Raw genomic sequence first — 10,140 nt, 5'->3', positions numbered from 1 at the left:
AATCTAATAAACAATTAAGGTAAACAATCCAAAGCGATTAAGATTTATTGTGAATGTTCTTTCCAGTTGTCATACGCTTTGACTTTTCATGAAGTCAATCTAAGAGAAAGTCAGAATTGGTTAGGATGAAAGGAAGAGACTCCAAGGCAGATCTTTTAAACTCTCTCCAATATATAACCAAACCCTGCTTCCAATATTCTCAGAAATCTGTTTGCAACTCTCTCACAAGCTAAAGCCAGCCCGTTCTTCTTCTTCTTCTTCTTCTTCTTCTCTCTCTCTCTGCTCTATCAAACTCGTTTTTTCTGCAAAACAACAAGTTCTTGATGAGTGATTTTGCGTGCATGGAAGACTGGGGTTTGCAAGCAGTAGTAAGAGGGTACATAAATGAAGCCCCTACCACAACCTTGGCCAACCCAAAGTCTTGTTTTGCTCCTTTGAGTGGTGTAGAAGATGACCCTTTTAGCTTTCCTGAAATCAGTGAAACCACAACAGTTTTAGATGAACTGGAAAAACTCTACAACCCTGTGTTGCACCCTCTTTCCTCCCAATCCATGCCTGTGAGTTCCATTTCTGTACCAAAAGAGGCCAAAGAACCAGAAAAGCAGCCAAGTAGAAAAGAAACAGCAACTACATATAAAAGAAGGTCAGTTATTTGGTGTAAAGTCAATAGAGTTCTGTTTAGCAAAAAAAAAAAAAAAAGTCAATAGAGTTCTGCCCTGAGCTTTTCTTTTAGCTTTTTAGCTTAATTATTTTTTTCTCACTAAAGTAAAATTGCTTCTCACATAGGTCAGTGTTCATATATGCAGTTGAAATTTTGTTAACCTATCTTTTTCTATATGTAGCAGGAAGAACCAGCACAAAAGGGTAGTGCAACATGTGACAGCGGAGGGACTTTGTTCAGATATGTGGGCATGGCGTAAATATGGTCAGAAACCCATCAAGGGGTCGCCTTATCCAAGGAGCTACTACAAGTGCAGTAGCTCAAAAGGGTGTCCAGCAAGAAAACAAGTTGAACGGAGCTATTTGGACCCTGAGGTATTCATTATAAATTACAGTTCAGAACACAACCATAGCCACCCGACTCGGCGAAACTCCCTAGCTGGTAGCACCAGGAGCAAGTTCCCAACATCTGGAAAGAAAGGAAAAAGTAGTACTTCTCCAACAACCCCTTTGATGTCATCCTCCATTGAAAATGAGTTTGTGGCAAGTACAAGCATTAAGATCGAGGAATTAGAGCAAACAACGGTGCAAGACAATGAAGGTAAAGATATTGTTATGCCGGATTTGGACAAAGAATTATTTCCATGCCTAGAGGATTTTGATGAACTTAATGAAGAACCTGCCTTGGATGTTTGCTTTTTGGACCAATTATTGGAAATATGTCCACCTTGGTTCATTGATAATTCCATTTCCACAACCACAAGCCATGGTTGCTAACACGAAGAGGGCATGTGGGAAATACATAATTTTTGATTTCTCAATTCTCAACACGAAAGAGTAAACTGTAATTTCTAATTTTTCCACAACCATTTTTGTTTTGTAATTTAGCGTCCGAGTTGTCTGAAATGGTTTCCTGGTATTGGACCAACAAGATACATATGTTGTATGTTAATATCAGTGAAAATATTTGGTGAATTTGGTCTAAGATCCGACTTATTAAAACATTTTAGACCTCATTTTTCTATGATCATTAAATATAATAAGGATTAGGATCACATCATCTCTACTTTTCTATAAGTGGTATTATTATATGAAAATCAATTTGGATTTTCTGAGAGTTTTTTATATGAAGTGGGACATTTATCCACAGCCCGCCCACCGCCCTAACTGTAACTGAAAAGGACAACCAATTAACTTATTTTTTATTTGAACAGGATAAGCTTCATTTAGGACCTTACTTAATGCACAATCTCTAGCTAGCTAGCTACGTATAAGCATTGAAATATACTTTTAAATCATTATTTTTTGTTATTAGGTTTTAGGGCCTGTTAGATCTTTTATTTCCACGTCAAGGGATTGCAGTTTTAATATTTGGAATGGATGGGCTTTCCACTCGTAGAACATACAGTTGAGGACAGGGAATAGCAACTAAGCTCAAGAGTTTGTTTTGTTTTTAGAAAGGTAAATAATTGAAGGTGAGTTTCAAATCAAAGACCCGAGGCATTATAAATTATGCTATTAGCATTATATTATTGCTTGAATCCCTCAACTAAGCTCGAGTTTACGATGAATAAAACTATGAATTCTTCCTACTTCTTGTGATTGGTAATAAAACTAACTAGACGTATTAATTTATAGGACTTATGTAGTAAAACTTGTAATATACTAGTATAACTCTAAATTTTTTGGATATATATAATTTAAAAAAAAAAAAAAAACCTTATTGCTCTCATATTTGGGCCTTTCTATGTAAGGGGGTCTTAGTCCATGATCTAAATGGCCCATACTGATGGCGGGTTTAGTCAAACAATAACACAACAACATTCAAATCCCAAAGTTTTAAGTTGTTTAATTTAAGTCCTAAAAAAATAGCTAAATTGTTAAGCACACAGTTCTTCTAAATAAATAAAAAAATCAAATGAAGTATTTGTTTGAGAACAGCTTATTTAATTTTTTACTTTTTTACTGAAAGTATATTAAAATATAATTGTACTTTGAAATTTTTTTTTAAAAAAGAAAAAGAAAAAATGAGGTATTAAAACGTTGTACATAAAAATTAAAAAGCAAAAAACTAGCTTATAATATAGTGCCAAACACACACAAAAATGATAAACAAATTGATATAGGTAACACTTAAGAATTTGTTACGTAAAACTGGTTTTTTATTTTGTCATTAGTTACAGAAATAGGCTAAATGACCATTTTATTTTTTGAATTTATTGGACAATAATGAATTTTGGGGGAATAGAGCCTAGAAGAATTTTTCACATGGTCCTGACCACGCATAGAATGATACAAAAAGGTCCAATTATTTATGACGCAATTTCTTTGTCTGGAAGACAGGTTTGCAAAATTTGTATTGTTAGAAGTTAGAACAGTATGTTTCAATGTTGGTGAGCTAGACCTTAATAGAAATGGCACAACAATATAATTTGAATCTTTATACTTCTTTTAATTAATTAATTTCATGAACTCGTGCAAGTTACAAAGATCAGACTCTAGATCATTTGAGTCCTCAAGTGTTATTTCTGGTTGAACTCTTTTTCAATATATTTAACTTTTTACTGAAAGTATATTAAAGTATGCTTGTACTTTGAAATTTTTTTTTTAAATAGTAAAAGAAAAAAAAAATGAAGTATTAAAACGTTATACACAAAAACTAAAAAGCAAAAAACTAGGTTATAATTTAGTACCAAACACACACAAAAATGATAAACAAATTGATATGGGTAACACTTAAGAATTTGTTACATAAAACTAGTTTTATTTTGTCATCAGTTACCGAAATAGGCTAAATGACCATTTTATTTTTTGAATTTATTGGACAATATTGAATTTTGGGGGGCTAGAGCCTAGAAGAATTTTTCACATGGTCCTGTCCACGCATAGCATGATACAAAGGCCCAGTTATTTATGACGCAATTTCTTTATCTGGAAGACGTGTTTGCAAAAATTTGTATTGTTAGAAGTTAGAACAGTTTGTTTCAATGTTGGTACAACAATATAATTTGAATCTTTGTACTTCTTAATTAATTTCATGAACCCGTGCAAGTTACAAAGATCAGATTCTAGATCAATTGAGCCCTCAAGTGTTATTTCTGGTTGAACTCTTTTTTAGTATATTTAACTTTTTACTGAAAGTATATTAAAATATACTTGTACTTTGAATTTTTTTTTTAAAGTAAAAAAAAAAAAGAGAAAGTATTAAAACATTGTACATAAAAACTAAAAAGTAAAAAACTAACTTATAATTTAGTGTCAAATACACACAAAAATGATAAACAAATTGATACAGGTATGAGGTAACACCTAAGAATTTGTTACGTAAAACTAGTTTTTATTTCGTCATCAGTTACTAGGATAGGCTAAATGACCATTTTATTTTTTGAATTTATTGGACAATATTGAATTTTGGGGGGCTAGAGCCTAGAAGAATTTTTCACATGGTCCTGTCCACGCATAGAATGATACAAAAAGGTCCAATTATTTATGACGCAATTTCTTTGTCTGGAAGACATGTTTGCAAAATTTGTATTGTTAGAAGTTAGAACAGTATGTTTCAATGTTGGTGAGCTAGACCTTAATAGAAATGGCACAACAATATAATTTGAATCTTTGTACTTCTTAATTAATTTCATGAACTCGTGCAAGTTACAAAGATCAGATTCTAGATCATTTGAGCCCTCAAGTGTTATTTCTAGTTGAACTCTTTTTTAGTATCTATCACACTTTTTTTTTGGATAGAAGTATATATCACACTTCGCTAGCCATATTAGCAGGTTTATTAATCTGTGGCAATTGTAAGCACTCTTCTTTGCTTTCAGCTAGCAGAGCAGCCACTGAACCCACAAAAGCCGCATTAATGTAGGTTGCAGGTTCAGCGTGAGAATAGTCGGATCTCACATCGTTGAAGTGGTCATTTAAATCGGGACCTCCAACTATTGCACCCACATGAGTATTTGGATTTGGTTCGCTGGAAGAGTAATACTTTGAGAAGCCCTCGTTGCAATCCACCTCTGCAGGGTGAACTTTGATTGAGGGGATGGATGAACCTCTATGGTGTAATTGCTTAGGGTATTTGCTGCCAAAGCCCACCATGTAGGACATATTCATGGGGTTATTTCCCAGTATATAGTCCACCTGAAACACACATTACAAATGTGATATCTTCATAATTTACGCAATAACATGATTGACCCTCAGGCTTAAAATTTAAGTTTGTTGCAATACATTGGTTCATTGGATGAAATCAGATATATAAAAAAAGAAAACATTTGATCTTTGATTCTGTCAAAGATATCAAGGCCCAACACTATTCAAGATTTAAGTCTATTCTATAACTCTAATCCAGATTCATTGTATCTAATCTTACTTGAAGCGTAAGTAAAGTAATCTTAATCCTAATTGTAGTGTAAGTATTGTAACATTGAGTTAGTCCATAATTAGTTTAGGATTTAGCCTACTATAAATATCATTCAATAAGATGATTTGCCAAATAGATCATTTGGGTGGTATTTCTTCTTAAATTCTTAAGAAGAAATGGTGGTGCAAACCTGTGATTTTGCGAACTTTTTGATTTTAGAGGCAGAGAAATGCACGGAACCACATTGCACTCCATTAACATGAGATGAAATTAAGGTTTTGGTGTAGATGAATAGCACCGTGGAAGAGCTTAATACATACTGTAGATTACTACTATCTCTAATATACAATAGCCCACCTGCAAACAAAATAGGAATCAGCCTGTCTCAAAAACTTCTCAGCCCCATTGTAGTCAATTATATATAGAATACCCTGGTTCATGTAATAAAATTATTCTTGGATTGTAATAATTGTGTGTACCAGGCGTTGTTCGAATTTGTACAGAGCTACTCCTTGGCATCACTGCACATATAAATGACTCTGCATCACTCTTGAACTTGGTCAAATTTTTCTTCCCACCATAAAATTCCTGAACAAAATCTTAATTATTTCCCCTCTTTGAAGAAAAAATTGCAAATTTGTACCACTAGTTATACCTTTGCTAGTAACGTCTGTGCTCCAACAAATTTGTTATCCCAACTGAACTCAGAGACAGCCTGACTCCACCCTTGGTTGCTTAAGACATAGCTCAAGTACTTCTTTTCTCTACTTGCCCTGTGTAGCCAAGCAGCAGCCCACAGCAGTTCATCCTTGTTGACAAGTTTGAAACCATGAGCTTATTAAATGAATAACAAGTAAGGACCAATCTTTTTTTTAGCCAGATTCACTTATTTACTACCTGATAGCCTGAATATGAGCAATAGAAAGGGCAAGAATCACTGTAAGATTTTCTATACTTGTCTGCAAATTCAAACAGCTGCAAAACATATTTAATGAGTTCGATGGACTTGTGTTAGAGAACTGATTTCAACATGAATTGAAGTTGAATTATGATATTTACTGATTGTGATTGGTTTAGTAGCCTTGTTGAATAATTGGAATTAACCCGTTTGAAGACAATTGAAGCTGCAGAAAGAGCAGCAGCAGCCTCAGCTGCTGCCTCAGTGCCTGGAGATTCTGAGGTGATCTTGTAGAGAGTTCGAGGAGTGTCCATGTCTTCAGGACGCTCCCAACACTGGTGGTCTGAATTACCATCTCCCACCTATGATGAAACCAATATCAATGAGAGAAAATGAGCACAAAAGCCTGAGTGTGCGTTTGGAACCGATTAAAAATTAAAATTATTTTACTATTCAGCTTATTTTTACAATTATTTATGGGCTCTACTACACTTTTTGATACTATTTATGAGTCGTACTGTATCATTTCAATTAACTTTTACCTTTATCTATAGTACTTTCAGCAATAAGTTTTCAGTTTTAACAAAATAAACGGTATCTAAACACACCCTAAATGTTTGAAAGAGTTCATTTTTATTGGTTTATTGTTCTTCAAAAAATAAACTCGATAACAATAAATCAGACACAATCTTTAAAAACTTGAATATAAGTCAAATAATAACAGGATAGTATAATTTAAATGCTCTCCCACCCCTGTTGGGGGAATATGTCTCAGTTCAATCCCTTACATGCACCATTCTTTTACATAAAGTGTAGATGCTCTTGAAAAATGAGGATAAATCTGAAAAATGTGAACATTGTTTGAAGTAGTATAGATTACGGAATGTGGAACAATAATTTCCCCTATTAAATGCCATTCCATGAACACAATCAATGACTTCCCCAAGTTCACGAAATGTCCTTTTAAAGTGGACTAGATACAGGCCCACGCAATACGTGAGACAGTTACAATTTTTTGAGTTTATATATATATATATATATATATATAATTTTTGTTCAGTAAAAAGTTTGGTGTTTCTTCTAACCACACAACAAAGTCTTCAACATAAAAAATTTGCTTTGTGTGGCTTTGTTTTGTCATATTAACTATTTTGAGTGACTGTATGAAAATATATATGATTATTCTTGTTAGAGAATGAAAAGAACAATAAATTTATTTATAAATGAATTCCTACCATGTTATGTTGAACAACTTATACATTGCTAGATGAGCTTCACATGTCAATAGAAAAAAAATTTCATGCGCTCATGGTGAATTATTTAAAAGCTTAAGAGAACCATTGTTATAGCAATATCCTAATTTCTATATGATTTATACTTGTTTACTCATTTTAAGAAGTCAATTAGTGAATCATTGACTATATTTATGAAAAACGCGAAAATAAAATGATATGTAATTGAATAAAATTAGGAACTTCAAAATTTTGAGAACTCCATGCATTCAAATATGCAAATCATACTTTAAATTTTTCAATCATATCCATTATTTTCATGGTCTTTACAATTATATGCAAATCATCCTATTATCATCACTTTTTGAAATAATATAAAAGATGTTGCTAAACTTTTGTGCCTACTTTCTATTTGTTGATATTAAGCAAGGTAAAACACTAAAATTGTGTAATTCACTCAAAAACTAAAATATTAATATCAGCTAAGTGGAAAAAAAAATTAATTAATTCTACAAATAATTAAATTAAAAATAATAATATTACTTTTTGTCACCTTGGACCGAATGAATCAAAGTGGACCGAATTGGACTAAAATAAACTGAAGTAGATGAAAGTAGAAAAATAGACTGAAATAGACCGAATAAACTGAAGTAGACCGAACTAGACCAAATTGGACCGACTTGGAATGATTTCTATTATACAAATCTGTAACTTTAAAGCTGACAATTACTCGATAAACATATGACTAAATGGTTGTGATTTTAGTAGCAGCTAGGTCACACTCTTTGCGCGTATACAAGAAAGAAAAAGCACCTGTGTATACAGCGTGGTGGGTGAAGAGTGAGCTCTCAATATGAGGTCAGTGCCCCAACGAATCGCAGTGCGGAGGTGGTGAAGTTGGTTAGCAGAAGATATCTCTTTCTTATACTCAATTGCAGCCCAACTCAACAAGCTCACACTAAATGCCATCGGCCATCCAAACTTAACGTTGTCACCAGCATCGTAGTATCCTCCGATTAAATTCACCTGTCAAATTCAAAAACACTCACCAAAGTATCAAACACCATGAGCCAGGCACCATATAATTAAACATGAATACCAAGATTAAACACCCTCATGCATAGACACATATATACATGATCATATAATTTTTTTTTTGGCAATATTAAGCATTAAATTTAGATATGTTTGCATTTGCTTTCTTCCTTTTTCCATGCTAACTACTCCATCCAAGTTTCTTGGTTAAATTTCTTTAAAATTATAATATATACTAGTTAATTACCTTCTAATACAAGTTCTAAAATATGAAAAAGCATGTTTTACATTATTTAATCATGTAAGTGTATATGAGCTTCATACTTTTTCAGTGTGCCCATCAGAGAGTGCGGAGTCTCCCCTCCACTTCACTCTCTGCCTTGATGGCAATTTTCCTGAGCGTTGCCCTTCGAAGAATAAGATGGCTTTGCCAAGTGCATCACCATAGTCATAAGCAGAAGAGCTGCACAGCCCTTCTTCCTCCATGGCCAGCCCATTGTGTATAGACAAGACACATCCCAACAATACCAGTACCCTTAACACTACTACACAATGCTTCATTGTGACTCTGGATCTTGTTGCTTGGTTGTTATTGAGCTTGGTATTTATAGAGCCAGTTGCTATAGGAATGCGCACAATAGGGTATGAAAAAAAGGATATTAAGTATATTTTACTAACTGACCTATCATCAATCAGAAAAGTAATTCAATCAAGAATTTATTTTTTATATTTTAAAATCCATCAATCACGTTTATTACCACATAAATATCTTTTGCATTTTTTATAAAAGTCACATGACTTTTAAGTGTTTGGAGTGATGTTAGGATACAAAATTTTACCATATAAATCTTACAAACTAACACATTGTCAATCACAAAAAAAGAAATTACATTGATTATATTGTTAGAAGTGATGCTAGAATTATTTATTATTAAAAAAAATTAGTGATGCTAGAGATATTAGAAAATTTACTATCTTCTAAAAAAAAATAAAAAATAAATACTACATAGGCCTTACAAATTATTGTGTCACTAATTACCAAAAATCAAAAATCAAACATCCCTTTATTATGAAGTGTCACCAATTACATTTCTTAACGCATTAATTTGTATTTTCCCATTTTTGCAGCAGTGGCACTAATCACTTCAATTACCATGTCAATTTATAAATTCTTTTCAAATACATGTTCAAGCATCATTGAACAACTCCTTATCAATTTCGATTCATTTTAAGATAAAAACAATTTAATGAACTCAATTAATTAGAATATCAAAAAGTATGGAACAAGGGAATATTTTAGTACTGGTAATAGATCGAATAAAAGAATTTCATTTCTAGACAAAAAATCTTCAAAGAAAACGGAAGTGAGGGGGAATTGATGTGGTAACATAGAAAAAAGTTTAATTTATACTTTTCTTATTATATTAATAATTCGAAAGATTTATTATTGATAAGGCACGGAGTTCAAATCTTTTGTTTCACTTTCTCTATCCCACTCGATGTTCCATGAATAAAAACTTGACACATGTTAATCTAATTTTATTAATTGCTAATTTTCTGTTTTATTTCAATTACCTAAATTAAATTAAATGAAGAGTAAAAAAGACACAACAGTCAACAAATCTGCACCGTTGGCACGACCACCGTCTCAACACCGCCAAACACAACCATCCATTGCCGCCATTAGGGGTGTTCACCAAACCGCATAAACCGCACAAACCGAAAAAACCGCACCAAAACCGCCCACAAAATGGCATAACAACACCGCACTGCAAGTAATAGTGCACTGTACTGCACCGCATGGTGCAGTGCGGTTTGCGGTTTTATAATAAGAAAACCGCACAAACCGCACCGCACCACACCCTCTCTATATATTAATATATTTATTTATTTTTAATATTAAATATATTATTAATAGTTTAATAACCCTAGTTTTCCCAAAAAAAAAAAAA

General features: G+C 32.8%; 2 protein-coding genes across 3 annotated transcripts; one reads left to right on the top strand and one right to left on the bottom strand.

The window, feature by feature from the left end:
- The first annotated feature begins 220 nt into the window (after nt 1–220).
- Nucleotides 221–1,669, top strand: LOC115972427 (probable WRKY transcription factor 29). 2 transcript variants are annotated; one of them, XM_031092714.1, is made up of 2 exons: nt 221–643; nt 846–1,669. In XM_031092714.1, the coding sequence occupies exons 1-2, from the start codon at nt 324–326 to the stop codon at nt 1,435–1,437; spliced, it is 912 nt and encodes a 303-aa protein (XP_030948574.1). In that variant the 5' UTR covers nt 221–323; the 3' UTR covers nt 1,438–1,669. The 2 variants fall into 2 exon arrangements, with proteins under 2 accessions (XP_030948574.1, XP_030948573.1); XM_031092713.1 differs by having other exon boundaries at nt 843–1,669.
- A 2,581-nt stretch (nt 1,670–4,250) lies between these two features.
- On the bottom strand, nt 4,251–8,803 carry LOC115970771 (endoglucanase-like). Its single transcript, XM_031090373.1, has 8 exons — nt 8,513–8,803; nt 7,967–8,179; nt 6,083–6,283; nt 5,921–5,998; nt 5,679–5,831; nt 5,503–5,611; nt 5,214–5,380; nt 4,251–4,800 (listed from the first exon to the last, which is right to left on the bottom strand). Exons 1-8 carry the CDS (start codon nt 8,747–8,749, stop codon nt 4,414–4,416), a joined length of 1,545 nt encoding a protein of 514 aa, XP_030946233.1. The 5' UTR covers nt 8,750–8,803; the 3' UTR covers nt 4,251–4,413.
- Nucleotides 8,804–10,140: the final 1,337 nt, after the last annotated feature.

The sequence above is a fragment of the Quercus lobata genome, chromosome 12 (assembly GCF_001633185.2).
Source record: "Quercus lobata isolate SW786 chromosome 12, ValleyOak3.0 Primary Assembly, whole genome shotgun sequence".
In the NCBI taxonomy this organism is placed as follows: domain Eukaryota; kingdom Viridiplantae; phylum Streptophyta; class Magnoliopsida; order Fagales; family Fagaceae; genus Quercus; species Quercus lobata.
The sequence above is the reverse complement of the archived record's forward strand: the minus strand, read 5'-3'. Positions and strand labels throughout refer to the sequence as shown.

Excerpts from the sequence above, each read along its gene's own strand:
- LOC115972427 (XM_031092713.1), top strand. The coding sequence starts at position 324 with ATGAGTGATTTTGCGTGCATGGAAGACTGGGGTTTGCAAGCAGTAGTA. Across the intron at positions 644-842 it reads GCAACTACATATAAAAGAAG|CAGGAAGAACCAGCACAAAA; the intron begins GTCAGTTATTTG and ends TTCTATATGTAG.
- LOC115970771 (XM_031090373.1), bottom strand. The coding sequence starts at position 8,749 with ATGAAGCATTGTGTAGTAGTGTTAAGGGTACTGGTATTGTTGGGATGT. Across the intron at positions 6,284-7,966 it reads CCACCACGCTGTATACACAG|GTGGGAGATGGTAATTCAGA; the intron begins GTGCTTTTTCTT and ends GTTTCATCATAG. Across the intron at positions 5,999-6,082 it reads TACTAAACCAATCACAATCA|CTGTTTGAATTTGCAGACAA; the intron begins GTAAATATCATA and ends TATGTTTTGCAG.